The 21,068-nt window shown below is 42.6% G+C and overlaps 1 protein-coding gene across 4 annotated transcripts in view; it reads right to left on the bottom strand.

Moving 5' to 3' along the window:
• MED6 (mediator complex subunit 6) overlaps positions 1 to 21,068 on the bottom strand; it is a 54,624-nt gene that overhangs the window by 13,258 nt on the left and 20,298 nt on the right. For 3 of the 4 annotated variants that reach the window (XM_029598756.1, XM_029598758.1, XM_029598759.1), the window contains 3 exons: positions 15,848 to 15,930; positions 9,916 to 10,033; positions 5,089 to 5,204 (listed from right to left, as the gene is read on the bottom strand). In XM_029598756.1, coding sequence (XP_029454616.1) covers positions 5,089 to 5,204; positions 9,916 to 10,033; positions 15,848 to 15,930 — 317 coding nt within the window. The remainder of the gene's footprint in view (positions 1 to 5,088; positions 5,205 to 9,915; positions 10,034 to 15,847; positions 15,931 to 21,068) is intronic. The other variant, XM_029598757.1, reaches the window with a different exon arrangement.

Below are 21,068 nucleotides of genomic sequence, written 5' to 3'. Positions count from 1 at the left end.
ATGGGTCCCTGCCGCAACAGATCCTTCCGAGGTGGTAGCCTGCAGGGACTGCCCACTAACAGTCTCTGCAGGTCGGCATACCACAGCTCCGAGCCCAATTCTCAGCCACTAAGATGGTGCTGGTTTGACGTGCAATCTTCCGGACGATCCCGCCCATCAGAGGCCAAGATGGGAATGCATACAGCAGGGCTCCTCGTGGACACTCCTGAACAAGAGCATTGATGCCCAGCGCTTTTGGGTCCTGCCTGCCTGAAAAAGCACAGAACTTTCACGTTGTTGAAGGTCACCAACAGGTCTAGGTCCGGGCGGCCCCAGTGGTCCACAAGGAGCTGAAAGGCTTCATCTGCCAGCTCCCATTCTCCTGGGTTCAAGTTTCTCCTGCTGAGGAAGTCGGCTCTGATATTGTCCTTTCTGGCAATGTGAGAGGCGGATATGCCTAGAAGATTTTGATCTGCCCACATTATGAGCACATATATTTCCTCCAACATCTGTTGACTCTTGGTTCCACCCTGATGATTGATGTAAGCCTCTGTCATTGCATTATCCAACATTATTCAGACTGCCCGAGCCTCCAGATGCTCTGCAAACCGCAAGAACGCTAACTGAACCACCCATGATTCCAATCTATTTATGCTCCATGGCTGCTCCTCTGATTTCCAGCAATCTTGTACCATCAACTCCTGACAGTGAGCCCCCCAAATCAGAAGGCTTGCATCTATCTTGAGCTCCAACTAATTTGGAGTCTCCAGGGAAACTCCCTTCCTGAGATGATCCGCCTGTAACTACCAGTGCAACTGAGTCCTCATCTCCAATGGCAGCCTCAACTCATAGTCCTGCGACTGCAGGTTCCATCGGGAAAGCAACATGCATTGAAGAGGACACATATGTGCCCTTGCCCAGGGAACTACTTCCAATGTGGCAGCCATCAACTCCAGGATCCGTAGATAAGACCACATGGTCAGGCGAATAGTGTTTGTCAGGGTTTGAATTCGAGCTACCAACCTTTAGATTTGAGTCGCTGGCAGAAATACTCTGCCCTGCTTCATATCGAAGCGACCTCCAAGATACTTCAGAATCTGAAGCAGCTATAAATTGCTCTTGGCCAGACTCAGCACCCAGCCTAGTTCCTGTAGTAATGAAACTACCTTGCGAGAAACCCAAAGACTCTCTTCCATGCTCTTGGCCCAAATCAACCAGTTGTTCAAATAGAGGTGAACCAGAATGCTGTCCTTGCTTAAGGCTGGCACTAGCATCACCTTGGAAAAGGTCCTGGGTGCAGTGGCCACTCCGAAAAGGCAAGGCCTGAAACTAGTAAAGACTATTCAGAATGGCAAACCATTGGAACCATTGATGTTCCCGGTGAATGGGAATATGCAAAATATACCTCCATGAGATCCAGAGACGTGACGTATTCCCCTGTTTCTATCCTGAAATGAGTGACTCACAAATGATGGATTGACACCCTTGAGATCCAATATGGGTCAAAAGGAACCTTCCTTCTTGGGCATGACAAAATAAAAGAATGGTCAGTATTTTGCTGCGATTTGGGAAAAGGAATCATGGTTTTCAAGTCCAACAGCCTTTGCAATGTAACTTCCAATTCTATCCGCTTCTAAAAGGGAGGTGCATGGAGATATCATAAAGGCATTCGGAGAAATGCAAGAAATTCTACAGCATATGCATCCCGAACCACTTCGAGGACCCATTGATCCAAAGTAATCTAAGCTCACATGTGATAAAAATGAGATAGACGCCCACCTATCTTCTGCACCACCAAGTGAGCCTGCAAATCTTCATTGAGAACATAAGAACATGCCATACTAAGTCAGACCAAGGGTCCATCAAGCCCAGCATCCTGTTTCCAACAGTGGCCAATCCAGGCCATAAGAACCTGGCAAGTACCCAAAAACTAAGTCTGTTCCATGTTACTATTGCTAGTAATAGCAGTGGCTATTTTCTAAGTCAACTTAATTAATAGCAGGTAATGGACTTCTCCTCCAAGAACTTATCCAATCCTTTTTTAAACACAGCTACACTAACTGCACTAACCACATCCTCTGGCAACAAATTCCAGAGTTTGTGCGTTGAGTGAAAAAGAACTTTCTCCGATTAGTTTTAAATGTGCCACATGCTAACTTCATGGAGTGCCCCCTAATCTTTCTATTATCCGAAAGAGTAAATAACCGATTCACATTTACCCGTTCTAGACCTCTCATGATTTTAAACACCTTAGCCGTCTCTTCTCCAAGCTGAAAAGTCCTAACCTCTTTAGTCTTTCCTCATAGGGGAGCTGTTCCATTCCCTTTATCATTTTGGTCACCCTTCTCTGTACCTTCTCCATTGCAACTATATCTTTTTTGAGATGCGGCGATCAGAACTGTACACAGTATTCAAGGTGCGGTCTCACCATGGAGAAGACTGAGGGGCTCCACTTCCGAAGCTCGCATCCTTTCAAGGCCTTCCAGGGCAAAAGGACTGAAATCTGCAGATGGGACAGGATCTCTGGGAAGAATTTTCCCTATAAGGCCGAAAACTCTGGTAGTCTCGAGGGGACACATGCCTGAAAATTCCGGAAAACCAGCTTCTTGCCTGTGGCAAGTGAGGGACCTGGGTTTCCCCCCCATTTATTTGCCATTTTTTCCAACTCACTGTCAAACAAAAGCAAACTCCTGAAGGGCAGCTTGATGAGATTGGATTTTGAAATAGCATCTGCCAACCAGTTGCACAGCCAAAGCTGCTATCTAGCTGCTATAACAGAAGCAACTCCTCTGGCAGCTGTGCAAACCAGATCACAGCTTGCATCAGCCGCCAGTTCTGTCATAGGTCCTCTATCTGAAACGGCGCTGCCAGATTCTTGATAAAGACAAAAGATAGTTCGAGATACCAGGGCACAACAAGAATAATTTGCAAGTACATTGCTACTGCCTCAAAGGCTTGCTTTAGGATAGCCTCAATTCTCCTATCCTGAGCATCCTTAAGAGCTGCTCTTCCCTCTACTGGGATGGCGATTTATTTCATGACAGAACACAACAAAGCATCCAATTTAGGGAAATGCAACTGCTCTCTGGCCTGTGGATCCAAGACATGACCCTCTTTAAAGGACACCTCTGGCACACACTATTCTAGGTCAGTCAACTCTTGAATCACATCCAGGAGGGGAAAGAAACATGATGCCTTACGTAGGGTGACTAAAATAGAATCCTTCTTCTGCATCCCCGAAGAGTCACCCCCTGCCACTCTGAGGGTCTTCAAAGTCTGAGAGATCAGGCTTGGTAACTTATCCCTATGAAAGAAACTGAGAAGAGTTCTATGTGGCTCCAAATCTGGGGGAATCTCCTCTTCCACAACAGGGGAGCCACTGCCATCATCATCATCAATGTCATTTTGATCCACATGCAATCGAAGCTTGCATGTGGCTTGCAGGTCATGGTGCACCATGGCACTTGATCATAGTGGCAGACACAGGAGAACTCTGAGCTCATTGACCTAAACTAGTAGGTACTGTCGACTAACGACTGCCCCTGAAGAAAGGTCTGTAATCCCTGGAAGAATTGCACCCAGGAAAAGGAGAACAGCTCTATTCCAGGCCCCTAGGCCCGAACCCGACATCCTGCGAGTGGATCAACCGAAGGAGGGGACACCCGCATCGTGTCGCCTTCGGTCCCACTCCCCTCAGTCCGAGAAGATGGACCACAGTCTGTAAAATCAGGAGGCGGCAAATCCCCCCGAGCAACCAGGCAGTGCTGACACAGGCTTGTAAAAGCTCCGGCTGTATTGCTCTGATATGGCATGCACTACAAATAGATAAGGACTTAGACTTCTTTGGAGCTGGCGCCATGGTTGTAATGTGCTCAGACATATTAGGCACACGCCCAGCTAGACGCATAAAACGTGCATCCAGGTACCCGCACATAAATAGTGCGCCCAAAAAACATGAATCCAGATACATGCGTTTAATACACTTGCCCAAGCAATGCGCAGAAAATGTGGGCCCAGAAAGGACACTCAACCTGAAGAACTGCTCAGACACACACCACTCGGGGGGATTTGCTCAAAAGGAGACACGGGGGTAGATGCACAATGAAACACGCAGGAACGCGCAGAAAACACACAATGAAAAGTGTGAGAACTAACCGCCGCAGTCTACATATCTTCTTCTAATTGTCTTTTTTTTTTTTTTTTGCAGGCAATCTCCAGTAAGGAAATGCATGTTCACCATCTCCTGGAGACGGAGAATACCGGTGGGCTGATGTCGGGGCAGGACTATATATCCATGAGGATTGGCCTGCCTGAATGCAGAGAAAGTTTGCTTTGTCAATAGGCATATCATATCAAGTCTCAGAAAGTTAAGTATAGAAAAACTTTCACATAATGACCCAGTAAGAGTCAAGGTTAAGTTTAAAAAAAAGTCACAGAGGGTTAATATTGTAAGAATGAGTTGCATACAAAAATATTTGATATTCTTGAGTGCCAAACTTCTTAGCACACTTCTGTTTCTTTTCATGTTCTCTAGGTTTCTCCTTTCCTTTTTCCCCCCTTTCCTTACTATGCCAAGTTTTTCTATTTTTTTTCAGCTCTGATTTACCCCAGTTCTGTCTCTTTCTACTTCTTATCCTTTCCTCTGTATTTCTCCTTCTCCTTTTCCAATTCAAAAAGTCCCTTGGAAAACTACTTTAGTTTATAAACCCGAAGGAATTAAATGTAGTACTTTCTAAATGTACTGTTATAGCTTCTTTCTTCAAGCCAGAGCAGTGCTTGTAATTAAGTTTATAAGGCAATGGAAATTGTAGAGGGGTCTCCATGTCAGAGTAGCAGAAGAGGTAACATTAAAGACAGCAAACAATGTAATTGCACCAGGAAATCATCAATTTGTAGATGCTTCAAAAAAATGATTAAAGCACCAAAAGAATAGCTACAATTGACAACACCCCTTCCCGCCCCTTTTTCAAAGCCCCGGGACATGCTCGCGCACGCAGGAGCAGGTTTTCGGGGTTACGCACGTAACCCTTTGAAAATCTGCCCCTATGTCTAGCTAAGTTAGATCCGCTCCATCGCAGGCACTTACATGACAGATGTAGGTTTATTTACCTGAACAAATTTTGGGGGGAAGTTTTGCCGAAGGTCTAGAAGCAAAGCATCCACTCGCTGCCTCTGGAAAAGGGAGCTGGCCTCTTCTTTTTTCTTGGACTTTGGTTTGACTTTATCTGCATAGACACACACAACATTTACAAACAAAGACCACCGCTGAAACTGTCTTTAATTTACAAATCTCCTTTCACTACGATTTCTTACAGACTGGCTGAGATAAATCGAGCATTGTGATTTGACGGCATCATCTGTTTATTGAAACCCTTTAATGCACAGTCAACATCTATTTATTTATTTATTTAGCATTTTTATATACAGACTTTCCAATAACAGAATTACTGATCAATTCGGTTTACATTCTAAAACAATAACATTGACAAGTAAATGTCTTACAATGAACAGGTCGATATAACTTGGATTAGTACATATGGGGTTAATAACATAAGTAAAAGATACGGTGCCTAATGTAGGCTAAATAAACAGTTGATAGTTATAAGACTGGGTTTTGATATTAGACTGCCAAAGTTCAAGTGAGTTCTAGAGATGTTCTAGAGATCTACATACCCAAATCTCTCTCTATACAGAAATACAGACACAATGTCCAAATACAAAGCTGATTTTGCAAAATACTACTGGACCGCACTAAAAACACTACCGGTTGCTAGACCTTCATTACTTTTTAAATAATCACTGGTCCCAACCTTTTGATATTTTTAAATTATTGCAAATAATTTGATTCATAAATTTTATCTTGAAATTTCATTCAGTATTGTAATCCCAAGAGTTCCACATGCCACATACATACACACTAATAAAACACTCCATGTTTGTGCAGATGAGATATTAGGGCACTTCCCAATGCCCTACAAATGACTGAAGTGTCATTTGTACCACACAGTTTTTCTGGAAAAAAAACAAAACAATTTTTCAGTATAATTTTATACACTTTCTCAAAATAAAGCAAAAGGAATCGGCTGTACCGTGGCCGATGAGCTCAGCACTGGGGCCAGCAATGATACTGCCAAGGTTTTCAGGTGCAAAGGTTGGGGATCCCTTTATTAGGCTCCAAGAGAAGTTCATGTGCCCTGGACTCAGCATGGGACTGGGAGGAGTGTAAAGAGTGTGCTGCCCAGGTAGGTAATCCTTTCCCCAGGCCCAGACACAGGTCTGGGGAACCCCTCCACAAGTTTTGGCAGCTCACCACCCGTAAGTTACTAATGAATGGCATGGTAGTTTTAACAGCACTTTAGAGCACCACAATATTGTTTATTTCCTCTATTTTCAACTGAGCCAAGTGAACATGCAGTGACAAAGAAATTATGTTTTTAATTTAATAAGAAAAATTTATAGGGATTTTAGATATATCTGCAACAGCACACACAGGTTCTGCTATATGGATTTAGATAATTTCCTGGGTACTGAAGGACTTGCTCTTCAGTTTGTGCCTCCTAACACATTCTGGATCATGCACTGATTATCATGAACACATACCACCATGTGATATTGTTCACAAAATCCACTTGTTTACATAATTTCCACTTTAACTCCCGTTAGGATTCCACAATTTGTTGACTATAACTCATTTCTACAAAGGGCATATGCAGGGAAATGGAAATAACTTAAGATTTTAAAGGCACTGTTATTACAGAGGTTATGAAATTATAACAAAATTCTGGCTTGAGAACTGTAATGCTGGAAGGATTTGAAAAAATTAAGAGAAGAAATAGCAGTTGTGGAGTAGCAGTCTAGTGGTTAGAGCAGCAGGCTGAGAACAAGGGCCGCCAGGGTTGAAAACCCAATCCCACTTCGCCCACTGATACTTCGTGTGACCTCAGGCAAATCAGTTCATGCTCCATTACCTCAGGAGCAACTAAGGCCCTCATTTACTAAGCATTTTTCCCCATAGACACACAGTGGGAGAAATTTTAGTAAACAGGCCCCTTGAATTGTAAGCCTTCTGGAGACATGAAAATACCGACCGTACCTGAATGTAACACCTTGTGCTCATGTTTGGAAAGCTGAGTAATTAAATCTAAAATCAAAATCTGATTTTAGATTTTTAGAATTTTTTTTTAGAATCTGATGTGAATGTAATTTTTAGGACAACCAGGCCGCAAGTTTTCAACCCCTTACTGTATAAGGGATAAAGCTAGTGCGTCGAAAACGCGCGGCCAAACACGGGCTAACAGTGCGCTCTGCCGGAGCGCACTGTACTGTATCAGCCTGTTTGTTGTTATTCGTAAGCATTTTATATATTACATCAGGCTTAGGAATACCAATATACCTCCTATTGGGACAATAAAACAAGCTGAACTGCTATGGTCCCTACACAGAAGCTACATGCTAGCAGAATTCTTCACCTCAGTGTCACTCACAGAACACAGACTATCTGTAGTTCCAGAATAAGGTCTCATAAATTAGAAATAGAAATAAACAGACAAAAATAGGAATTGCAAAGAAACCAGATCTGCATGCAGTGCAACACTAGAGGATTATGAGAAACTGCAAGAGGGCCTTGCAAAACTGAGAGCTTGGGCATTCAAATGGCAAATGAAATTTAATATGGACAAGTACAAAGTGATGCACTTAGGGAAGAGTAACCCAAATTATAGCTACAAAATGCAAGGTTCCACATTAGGAGTCACTATTCAGGAAAAGGATCTAGGCATCATCATCATTGATAATATGTTGAAATCTTCTGCTCAGTGTGCAGCAGCCAAGAAAGCAAATAGAATGCTAGGGATTATTATTTTATTTATTTAAAGGCACTTATTACCCACAGAGAATATCATAATGCCTCTATATCGCTCTGTGGTGTGACCTCATCTTGAGCACTGCATGCAGTTCTGGTCACCACATCTCAAATAGGATAGAATAAGAAAAGGTACAGAGAAGGGCAACCAAAATTATAAAGGTGATGGCACAATTCTCCTATGAGCAAAGGTTAAAGAGATTAGGATTCTTCAGCCTGGAGAAGAGATGGCTAAGGGGAGATATGATAGAGGTCTGGAAAATAATGAGTGGAGTGGTACAGGTAAACACGAATCAATTGTTTACTCTTTCAAAGAGTACAAAGATTAGGGGACACACAATGAAGTTATTAGGTGATGCATTTAAAACTAATAAGAGAAAATATATTTTACTCAACGCATAATTAAGCACTGGAATTCCTTGCCAGAGGATGCGGTGAAAGCTGCATTTAAAAAAGGTTTGTACAAGATCCTGGAGGAAAAGTCTATAAACCATTATTATGGTGGCATTGCAGAAATCCATTTTTTTATTCCTGGGATAAACAGCATGGAATCTATCTAACCTTTGAGATCCTGGATTGTCCACTGTTGGAAACAGGATAGTGGGTTTGATGGACCTTTGGTCTGACCCAGTATGACAAATCTTATGTACTTATGTAACACTGGAGAATCAGAAACAAAAGTATATTTCCTCCTGTACTGAGCATTAAACAAATGCTAGAGAAAATATTCATTCCTAAAGCCAACGTATTCCAATCTCTACAAGCTTTAATTCTACTTCAGTTTTTTGGGCCCTAACAATAACACTCACCACCCACAAATACAACGACAGGAACTTGGTGGTCCCAACACAACATCTCCCCTCCCTCCCATACACAAATATTTAGATGAATGATGAGGGCTCAGTAGCTTCAACATAACACTTTGGCTCATAAGATTTATTATGAGCCCTCCTCTCCCTTGGCCACCATATGCTGCTTCTGCGTGAGAGAGGGCAGCAGTATATGGTAGCCAAGGTGGGTTCCATTCTGGGTCCAGGTCATGTGCAGCCCAGGGTGTGGTGTATACAGCTGCTGGAAGAACCCTATGAAGCCATGCACTAGGCAGTGTTGCCAAAACCTACATGAAGAAAGTCACTAGATTCACTGTGAAAATCCTCCAGATTGGGTAAAAAGAGGCTAGAACCACGTTGCCATGTACTGGTGCCAGCATAGCTAAGAACATTTGAGTTCTGGTTGCCTAAAATGAGTATAGATTTGCAGTGGGCGACACACATACACACTCACTCTGCTGTTGCTCATCAGCAAGCACTTCCCCCATTTCCCAGCAGACACCGTAGCAGCAACACAAAGTTCTTGCACGGGCTGCAAGCCTTTTCCCAGCCTGCAGCAGTCACCTTCCCTCTCTCCTCCCAGTAACTCCTGTTCTCCTCCACACTCACTGCCTTTGTCCAGTGGGCCCGCTGCCCCTCTTCCAAGCTCAGGCTGGCAGTACACGTTTGTCTCTACAGATAGCGACCAAACTGAGGCAAAGTTGAGACTGAGACATCTAGTTAGTGCTGGTGCTTTAAAATTTAATGCACCATGGAATCTGCAATTTTAATAATTCAGCTGATAGGCTTTTATTCATCAATACAAACACGAGTTAAACATGGATCTATTTTAGAATAGCAAAATGCCCATCCAGGGCATGTGTGGTTATCTTCTTAAGCACACGTTTCAGCAGAAGTCAGCTGCAATTAACCTCAATTCTTGACTGAAAAAAAGTTGTTAGTTCTCGGAAAACATGCATGCTTCCTTGTACCCAATATAAATGAACAGTACTCATTTCACAAACCAAGGGCCAGTGAAACAAACACAATTTTTTTTTAATTAAATATGAACTAAAATAATTTAAAAAGAAACACACAAATCAATTTTTAAAGAAACAAAGGCCTTTATACTCGTTCTGTAACTGCAGATGATTTTTCTTGATGGTCTGGAAAATAAAGTTTAGTCATATTAGCATTTCACTGATGTACAATGAAGGGCCAAGGCTCCACGTGCTCCTGCTTAATCATCTTAATCTAGCAACCTACCCATCATACCTCGATCTTCTTGATCTTTGAAGTGCCACCAGTAGCCTTTGGAAGGATGATACCGGCAGTAAGACATGGCTTCATCAAAAGCAGACTGAATTCCATGCACGGCCGTGAGCTGAACAAATAACACTGTGTTTGATACCATAGCAATATAATTATTTAAATCAATACTTTCTCAAACATGACTGCAATGTAGAGTATAAAATATTAGATGGAACCATATTTTAGCTGTCCAGACTGACTTCATTGTTTGCCAAATTTGTTATTGTTGAGATTACTGCAAATTTAGCTACAATTTTGTGTTTTATTTTTGTCAATACATCCTGTGTAGACAAGTGTGCTAAATATTTGTTACACTAACATATTACTTTCTGCCACATGCAAAGCCTTTAATCTTAAACAGATTTTAATGAGACTAAATTGCTCAAAAAAGAAAGAATACCACTTTAGCAAACAAATGTACTCAGACACAGCGATGGACCAAAATAAAAGCTAATTTATAGGGCATTCATTATAGAATAGACACAGGTCAAATCACCAGTACCATTAGAATAGAATCAGGGCATAATTGTATGTCCAAAGAAATATTTCAAGTGCATCAATCTACTTCTCATACTATCAGCAACCAAACACAGTCCATGTTTTGGCTTGAAAGTGCCTGCATAAAGGGATGCTTTAAAACGTTTTACAATACAAATTACACCATGTTTCAGAGACAAAGTCATCCATTTGAAAAATGAACTTGCATGAAGATGTACTCGCTACAACACTGATGTGACCTGGGCCTATCTATGCATAAATGCCTTATAAGGTGAAATTTAGTCTTCTGTTAATTTCCTTTCCTTGAATCCTGCTACACCGATCCAGACTAATGTGTTATCTCCACTTACTGACCTGCTAAAAACCATACTAAGTTCTGTTCTGCCCACCAAAATGTTCTGCTTGCTTTCTGGGCTATTATTGGTCTCAGAGAATTCCCTTACCTGTTCACATCAGCAACCATTACGGGCAGGAACTACAAACAGGCCTGCCTAACAACCTGGTTTCTGGTCTGACTGTAGACAACATGCTGTTTCTTCTTCTTTGGACCAGATCTCTTGAGCTGTGTGAGGGGCGACAATGCACCAAGCTTAATCTGATGTGCCCACTGGGAGGATCCAGACCCACTCCTTTTGATAGATCATGGTACCTGCCACTAAAGTCAGACCAAATAAAAGAAGGAGTACTTTGCAGGGATAAGTAGGACAACAGTGACATCTGAAGCCACAGGTGAGCCCTGGCTCCAGAAATTAGATCCAGAGAGGCCATCACAGAACCCAGAAGCTAGTGATACTCCTACACCCTGGGGAGCTCCATGGGAAAAGTCTCACATTTGAGCTCATCAGTTATTGACTTTCACCTGATTAAGGACTCCACCTACCTTGGTATCTAGAAAGGCCCTCCAGCAGACCCAGAGCCTGGGAAAATATCAGTCTGCCGGCACAGCTTATAACTGAGCCCAAGACTCCAAGGACCTGAGTTCTCTTGGACAAGGTTGACAGGCAATCCCTAGCTTTCAAAGGCCAATGTACAGATCGAAATAAGGTGGGGATATATCCTTCTGATCCTGGAATGAAGGGCTTTGCCATTAAGGCAAGTTACAAGTTGAAAGCGGAAATATTTATCCTTGAATTCAAAACATAAAAGGAACAAGAGAACCTCTAGAGATCTTCCCAGATGAGAATTCAACAGAAGCTTCTAAAGTTCCGGGAAAGAAAGGAACTTCTCATGCCTCACTGCCAGACTGAGAAAGCAAGGGTTTCTAAAGCACAGTAGGGCATCCCAGGATATCAGACTCCCCCCTTTTGACTGAGGGAGCGCCAGAGGTGACTAGCTTTTTTCTTTCAGAACCCCAAATAGGAGAATCAAGCAAAACCATGAGTGGTACTGAAACACAGCCATCAAATTCTGAAACTTCCACAGAGCAGACTTTATCACCCATTCTTAGGTTGACACACGGAAACACCATCAAGGCATTAGAACAAAGAAGTAGCAACCTCTATAGACCACCCGCTGGCCTGAAAGTGTGAGGAATCAATCACAGTAAGGCCACTGGGACCAGTTGCCTACTAGAATTGTTTTTTGGGGGGGGGGGGGTAGAGGTTGGAAGGACCACCACTGCCCCTCCATGGGCCAGATGAGTATCTGGAGAAATCCTTGTATCAACAATGTTGGTCTTCATCACCCTACAATTGTGCTGACATATCTAGACAGAGTATCATCTCCCCAAGCTGATTCTACTAACATCTTCCAGACCACCAAGGCTTCAACAGTCCTGAGGCCAGCCAACACTATCCTCTGGGAGTCCGTGAATCACTGGGACTCAGTCTTTCCAGGCCTTGCCCAAACAGTAACCCTGGCAGACCTCAAACTTTGAATCTGCTAGGTTCATGGCCAATACTATGGCATCATCCAAAAGGACAAGCAGGAACAAGTCTCTCTTTCCCGATTAACCGAGGATGGAGGAGCCTCTTTCAGAGGCAATCTCTCCTTATTCCTAATTTCCCGAGGGACTATCCTCCTCCCCTGCTTGCCACAAGAGAGTCTGATGGAGGAGGCCCTCCTAAAAACCCGAGGTTCACTAGCTTACCTTGGCTGGAAGGGCGCTACATCCCTGAGTGAACAAAGGACCCTAGGGAGAAGGAAGAAGAGACCCACACTAAGGCTTCTGGATTCCAACACTAAGGAATTAATGTATTTTTCTTCTTCCTCACAAATGTAAGAGAAGGACTGGGACTCAAAGATCTTAAAGGAGGAGCAAGTAGTACTTTTTATTTGGGAACCAGGCACTTTTCCCACAAGTACACCAGGAAAGCGAGAGTAAAACTGGCTTCCGTGCATGGCTTAAACTGCAGGCCTTTATAAAGCCTTTAACATGCCACCTTCTGAAAATGAGCCCTGTGTTGAACACATGGATTTGCTACTGCCTGTGCACATATATACACAATGGAGCTTCTCTGCCCATGGTCACCTGCTCGGTCTTGAGGCCTCTAACCAGTATCAGAACGAGTGGGAAATATGTAGTCACATGGGTAATTCTAAACTGCTGATTGCTGCTGCCAGTGTGGCCTGCTAAGACAGCAGGGCCATCTGCTTCCCTTTGCCTCATGTCTCTTCTTGTGTGCAAGACAAACAATTGAAAGTTCTGGTTCTTTTTGAACAGCTGCAGAGCTTGCCACCAAAAACATTCCCATCAAGCTAGGGAGATCCCCCTCCTTTAGGGCTGATTGTTTCCACACCAGCAGCAGCCCCCGTCCAAACATACTTATGGAAAGGAAAAAGCTGGAAGCGTCTGACTTTATAAGGGCAGGCCGACAGCAAATATTTATACCTACATGAAGGGTCTCCAGAAAGGAGAAGACTCGTCTACTTATGGCTCTGCAAATTCTCTTGTTGCGGCAGCCACTGAAGAACCGCAGCTGGCTATACTTTTTTTTTAATTGAAGGCAGCTTTACTGCTGCTGCCTAGCCCAGTAAGTCCAGAGGTAAGAGAATTAAACCTAAGTGTGGGGGAACAGTGTTTGAAGAAGGGAAGAAAAGAGGGAAGAGGATCCATACCCACAAGCCTGAGGGAGAGGGGGATTTGCCAAAGGCCTCCCATGCCTGCCCTCTTGAGTCTCAGCTAGGTTGAGCTGGAGGCCTGGAAGCGACCCACCAGTCACTGCTCAACTAGGCCCTAAAGGGAACCTGGGAGTCCCTTACCTGATGCTCTTCAGCCAGGCCCAAAAGGGCACCTGAGAGTCACGTATGTGACACTGCTGAACCAAGCCCATGAGGGAATCCAGGAGTTTCAATCCAGACCTCTGCTCAACCAGGCCCCAAAGGGAATTCTGGAAGCCACAATTCAGGCCCTGCTCAACCAGGCCTCAAAGGGAATCTTGGGAGCTATGATCCAGGCCTGCTCACTAAGGGAACAATCACAAAAATTATTTGCCCTCAGAACTGAGATCCTGCTCTATCAGGAAAAAAAACACATGTAGACCGTTAGCCTTGGGCGTAAGCTCCATCAGGGACCAGGCTCAAAGGCTGGGAATGTGATAGCAAAGAAATCTTACTCTGCCAATCCAGCATGTAACCACCATCTGCTGGACATAGAGACATACTATTACACCAGCCTACATACTGAGTGATGATGTCACTGAAAAAGGGTATGCCCTATATCTCCATCTGCTAGTAGGCGGCGATAACTCACTAGTCTGCTCACTAGTGTAGCAGGATGATAAGGAAATTAGCAAATTTATTCTTTGATTAATGTATTATTTTGGTTTGTGTTGCTTTGTAGCCAGCGAGTTACTGCAATCTTTTTTTCTATTGCATACTTCACAAACATATCTACAGTCACAGAAAACGATGCATCTGTGGTATATTCTCCAAGGCAATGTAGTAGAAGCACACATGTAAACACTGAAACTGGGAATGGAAAAGATACTCAAATGCACACAAGATTATGCAGGCTACGGTGCCCCAAAAGCTTTTTCTCTCTCACTTCCCTCAGTAATAGTTTTGTATGCACCCTAGGGAGGGAACATATAAAATTTAGAAGAAATCAGTACACAATCCTTGGTTGCAGTATCCTTTATTATGTAGTGGGGATGATGAAGGGTACACAGGTCTCATTTTTAATTCACTTTAAGCATGAACTAATGTCTTATTTTGACCCAGTGCTTTCTTCCTACTCCTTTTGACCTTCCAGCTCATTTGGAACCACCTTCCTATCTAGCCTAGTCACTGCAGCAACAGTGCTGTGGCTGAGGGAACAGATGGTGCTTCCAGAACCAGCTCATATGCAGTCTTAAACCAGAAGCTGTCACTGTTGCACGATGGCTGGATTCCCTCCACCAGACATCAATCCTACACACACACACACACACACAAATGGCAAATAAAGGTTTTCTGCACATAGAATATGATTTACACACACAATACATGTTTTCTGCACCTAAAATACCAACTACAAGTCCTGGCACCAGAATTCTTGCTTCTGCCCACAGACTAACACTAGCAACTTTACTCCACCTCAGACCAGGCATAAAATTTCCAGCGCTAAAGAAATATGAGTTAAAGCAGCACACCCCTCTGCATTGGGGGAGGGCAAAAGCTAATGGTTTCATTTGCACGGGATTTCCACATGAGGGCATTCAGTGACGTGTATAGTTCTAAATATTTTTTGTATGCAAAATTCCTTGCTGCATTGGGAGCGGTGTGCCTACAACTCTGGGTAAAACTGTGCACTCCGAGTGTGTCTTTTTACATTGGGCCCTTATATTTCAGTACAACCAAAACAGTGCCTAAGAAATGAAACTGAAAATTTGCTTTAAAGAGTGAAATAATGATCCCAGACTCAACAAGAGGGGGAAAAGTTTCTTTGTCCAGTCGTATTAAAACACTCAACATGCCCACCGCAGCCAGATAGATCACATCTGAAGGAGGTAAGAAAGTAAATTGTACATTTACTCAAGAAAATAATGTGAGGGGGAAAGCTACACATGTTGGTGAAGGTAAACATTCTCTAAGTCTTCATTAACATGCCACCATATGTGAATGCATCCAATGGCATTGATCAGTTGGTCTTCAACAGAATAGTTGCCTCTATCTACCTAACCACAAGAGAGTTTCCTCAACATGTGGCTCGAGCAAATTAGTGTAGATACTACCAATTCCAGGGCATCGTGCAAACTTGTGATTGACACCCACTTCCCTCACAGGTGACCGCACTCACAGCCAAACACCAAATTATATCTGTCAGCACTAATAGCATCAAAAATCTTAGAACATACTGGGTAAACTGATTTATGGTCTAATTGTACTTAGCTGGGATAATGATTTGGAGTTAATTGGATCTATGCATGAAACTCTTTTATTTCTTCAAATTAAAAGAATAAATCCTCACCACTCTTGAGTTTATGACCGATCCCAAGTCAGGTGCCTGATAAATGACTCCAGCAATTATATAATAATCGGCTAAAGGAATAGCTGTGAACAAAAAAACCAAAATGAGCAGTGGGTAAATTGGTGACTAAGAATGCTAGCTCATTCCATTAGGTAAGCTTACAGAAAGCTTTTGCTACCCCAAGATGAAATCCCAACAATAAGCACAACCAGGGTTTCCCATCTGTGATCATAGCATAACAAGAAACCTCAAACCAGCCAATAGATCGCTGTAAAAATGAAGAATGTTAACTAAGAGCGAGCAGGAAAAACAGAGTGGGGAGGAGTCGGGTGGGAGGAAAGGGAGAAAATGATGAAAGAAAAATTAATATTTTGAAATTGTAAAGCTAAGTTCTTGGTTTTCTTATTGTTGTTTGATCCCACTTACCGTATATTCAAGTGCACATAAAAATGATTGTTACAACAGGCAATTGTAAAACGTTAACAGAAATAAAACACAATTTTTTTCCTTTGAATTGAACAGTGTGGCTGCCATGTTAGGCTACTTGAATACATAGATATGAAGATGAAGAAAACTGGTAGATGATACCTTTTCATTGAACAACAATACCTTGGTAACTAACTTTCAAAAGCTATATTGCCTTGCAAAAATGCAAAAAAGGAACATAACTCTCAAAAGCTAGGACACCAATATACACTGGTGGTTACCTACTGAATCTAGGGTTACATTTAAAACACTTTGGGGTAGATTTTCAAAGGGTTACCATTTCATTATAGGACAAACCAAATCCAGCAATCCGCGGCCACGCCCCCGGAATGCCCCCGATGACGCCCCCCAAGAAAGCCCCGGGACGTGCGTAAGTCCCGAGGCTTTCTTGGGGGGCGTCATCGGGGGCATTCCGGGGGCGTGGCCGCGGCCTCCGGACCATGGCGCACCGGCAGCCGGCGTAACTTGTGCAACAAAGGTGGGGGGGGGGTTTAGATAGGGCTGGGGGAGTGGAAGGAACGGAGGCAGGTTGCGCAGCTCGGCGCGCGCAGGCTGCCGATTTTGGGCAGCCTTGCGCGCGCCAACCCCGGATTTTAACAGATATGCGCGGCTACGCTCGCATCTATTGAAATCCGGCGTACTTTTGTTTGCACCTGGTGCGCGAACAAAAGTACGCGCACGCGTAGTTTTATAAAATCTGCCCCTTTGTGTTTTACATAGACTGAACAGGTAGATTGGCTAAATACAGCTATTAGATTGTATGTTCACTTGAACCAAGTGAGAGGGAGAGAGCATTATCATTGCATTCCCCAAAACCTGGAATACGCTACCAACTGTTTTAAGACTTGAGACCAATTTTAAAAAGTTTAAACGTGGCTTAAAAACTTGGCTTTTTAGCGAGGCATATACAGCCTGAGCTTACTGTCCTTTATGTTCCTACCCTTCTCTTAAGATTTTTATTGTTTTTACCTTATTTTATTTTTCTCTTTTTATTATTTTAGGGATATTATTGTCAGCATATTTAATTTTTATGAATTTTTAGGTTGCATTTTTACACTTACTATTATTTCTTTTATTCTTAAATTGTTTTATTTTATGAGAAGAATGCTATGATAATAATTGATTATGTATTAGCAAGTGTAAGTTTTTGTTTTTCCTACTATGTTGTGAACCTTTACGATGGCTTGTCTTAGTGACGGTATATAAAACCTAATAAATAAATAAATAAAGTTAGTCAAAAAAAAAAATATTGCCTACAACTTTTTCACTGACCTTTATTTCTTGGAATTTAAGTTGCTGGATTTGGTTTGTCCTATAATGAAATGGTGTTTGTGCTACAATGAGAAACATCTGGCACTCTTCACACTGACAGAGTTATAGCTCTAAACCTCTCAAAGACAAATGGCAATGAGCATTAAAGTAATGTAAAATGGATTTTAAGATAAATCGGTTTACTGCCGCATTACTGTGCTATGATCAAAGCATTCTATTGATAAGATCCCCCAAAATTAGACCAATGCAATGAAGCATAAAAATGTATAATTGATTCAACAAATCATGCTTTAAAAATACAAAACTTGCAAAATGTTACTGCATTAGTTGTCGTGAAAAGCAATCGATAGATACTAGTTTGCTTTTATCTTTTACTACACTGACCTTGATACGGCTCTGAAAACCAAACAAGAGGCACATAGTTTTTAAATGCAACAAAGTACATGAAAATCATTACCATTACTTGTTTTTTTTTGTTTGTTTCTGGAAACTCCACATCCAGAATTAGGGTCTTCAGATTAGCAGGAACGGGATGAGCCACTCCTGATTTTCCCTCTCCCCGATGACCTATTGCCATCTGGAAACTGTACTCATAATCCCTTGGAGTGACCTCATTAACAAAAGAAGCCAGCATCTCACACCTGCTACATCAGATGGGTTCGTGTTGGTTATGCCATCTCAAGCAAACCTCTTTGCACACCTTATGGTACAATCAGGTGCCACAGCTTGCCATATGGCTTCCAAGTTCTGCTGCTCTGAGAAATGCAGAACAATGGCAGAGAAGCAGTTTAAAGAAATGTCAAACAGCAGCTTAAAATGTTATTTCATTAAAACCTTTAGGGGGTAATTTTCATCCAGTCTAAAGTCTGCAGTACTTTTTACATGCAGATTTTACATAATTTTCAAAGAGAAAGTACACACATACAATTTGCTTTGAAAATGATCACAGGAAGACTACCCACACACATTTACACCTGTGAATCTGTGCATAGTTTCACTCGCAGAATTTACACACACGGAGGATAACTTGTGCGCTCGCCTATATATGCGTAAATGTGGGTGCGCACACAACTGCTCCAGTATTTTATAACCTGGGCATATACAATGTACGCAGATTATAAAATACACATAAATGTACCTGGGAACATGTGCACGCATGTAATGCTTAAACATTTTTTGCACTTATCCAGATAACTTCCGAGTTATCTGGCTAAGTAGCGGCACTTATCCGGATAAATTCCGATTTATCCAACTAAGTAGCATGGCTGAAAAAGGTGTTTCCTACATTCTCATCTGCAGAGCACTAAGAATAGCATGGACAGGTAAAGCTACTGGCTCCGATGGAGTACTGAGGATTTGTAGAAGGCCTAGAAGCTCAGAACGGGGTATTTAGTCTTTGTGAACATGGATACCCAGGGTGTGTCCCATCTTTTTGATGAATTTAGAGGATGAGAGGTTTTCTGGAGGCAAAGATTAGTCCGGCGGCTCCAGCAGATAATCAGAAGGTATGCCAGTAGAGTCCTCATCCAAACCCAACAGCTCAGGATCACTCAACCTAGAGTGCAACGAATTAAAGACCCCAGAGGCTCATCCAGCAAAAGCACAGCTGGTGCTGAGCTGGTCGATTCAGCTGCAATGGAGTGGGATGAAGACTGGGCTCCAAGGACGTGTTCAGCCCTATGGGTGAATCTAGGTCTCTGCTAGGTGGAATTACTGAGGCCAAGGTCTGAAGGACAGGCTGAAGAGATTCACCAGACTGTTTGGGCAGTGAGTAAAAGAAACTTTTTACCAAAACCATAATCTGATCCATCGATCAATTCATACAATCTCTGACCCACTGTAGGCGGTACTATATCCTCTTCTGATACAAGAATTGGTTCTTGTGATCAAGTCTGTAGATGGTCCGAAGTGAGTGGGAGTACAGAACATATCAGATATGTCTCCAGATGGAACCCCTCTGCTGATAACCTAGGCCAGGAAAATGGTCTGGACATTGGAGGATGAAGCGGTAATCTTATGCCCTCCCCTTCATATCTAAGGTGCACTATATATAACTGCATTGGTAGAGCGGATGCTAGGAATGGAAACTTGGACAGAATACATTGCTTCAAGGATTTTGAGGATCTAAACATTTCATGTTTAGATCCTCAAAATTCTGATCACGTCAAGAATCCTTGACGTGATCAGAATAATATTCTGATCACGTCAAGGAATCTGGGGTAATGCATCAATGCTGTATCAATGGAAGTGCCACGTATTGCGCTCTCTTTTCGTGGCCAGAATGCATCCATCCAGTTGCATTGAACAGTCAAAGTGTCAAGACTTCAGAATTCATAGAGAGAACACTGCGCTTCATCTTAGATGCACCGTGCGTCAAGAATATTGAGATGGAATGTATCCATGCCCTTTGCGTCAAGTGGTCAGTAGGTGTCAAATGCCTTGATTCTTCATATTCCGAACACTTTGATGCATCACACATTGAATCTGTCAATGCAGTATGCATTAAGCGAGGTGATGATCTGGGCCTCGATTGCTTCGAACATTTTGATGCAGATTGCACCATATGCTTCGACGCAGCTGATGGTGCCAATGCTGGATGTATCAATGGCGCCAGCATAGAGGTAATAGAGGCACAGAAATTCGTCAATATAAATACTTTTCACTTTAGCAAAAATAGACCTTTTTATAAATCAACAATTTTAACCAAAAAATTCCCCGCAGATACTGGAGTTACTATTTGAACTTACAGTCTTTTCACCACTGCGGGTACACTTTAATCATTGGTCCATGTAGGCACTTTCAAAAAGCATACATTTTTTTAAAGATTTTTAGAGTTTTTATATAAGAAAGAGATACTTCCCCGTTTGGCATAACCCAGCATAGAGCTGCTATGCCTCAAATGCTTGTTTATGTTTCTTTAATGTAGACTCCAACCACTGTTGGCACTTTAATGCAAGGAGACCGGTGAAACTCAACCCTCTGGGTTTTGGCCTGTGCCAACACAGGAGACAGATAACTGCTGCTTTGGTCTTTTCCCAGTGAGGCAGACGCTGCACTGTGGGAGGAGGATCAGCTGCGACTCCGTAGAAGTTTATGCAGATTCTCAATGCTATGTGCATTTGAATGCAGGGACATTCATCTACAGGCATAACAATTCTTCTGGTCATGCTCCAGGCCTTTGAGTTCATGACCATTGGTAATAACCATTACCTTACAACAAATACACCACATGAAACTGCTCATGGTTGGTTCTTTCTTCTGCAACATCAGGAGAAGGCAAGGCCTCTTAGAGAAAGAGAAAAAGCTGATGGTATATGTTTATCTATTTATTTTTAGTTAGCACTGAAAAGTGCTTTTGTGGGGTTGCCAAGGCAGCAAGGCAACAAAAACTGAAGAATTTATAGTAATTTAGAGAACATTTTAGGAGACAGAGTACATGTCCATGCTTGTGCTTGGACAAAAA

The sequence above is a fragment of the Rhinatrema bivittatum genome, chromosome 4 (assembly GCF_901001135.1).
Source record: "Rhinatrema bivittatum chromosome 4, aRhiBiv1.1, whole genome shotgun sequence".
Classification (NCBI taxonomy): domain Eukaryota; kingdom Metazoa; phylum Chordata; class Amphibia; order Gymnophiona; family Rhinatrematidae; genus Rhinatrema; species Rhinatrema bivittatum.
The sequence above is the reverse complement of the archived record's forward strand: the minus strand, read 5'-3'. Positions and strand labels throughout refer to the sequence as shown.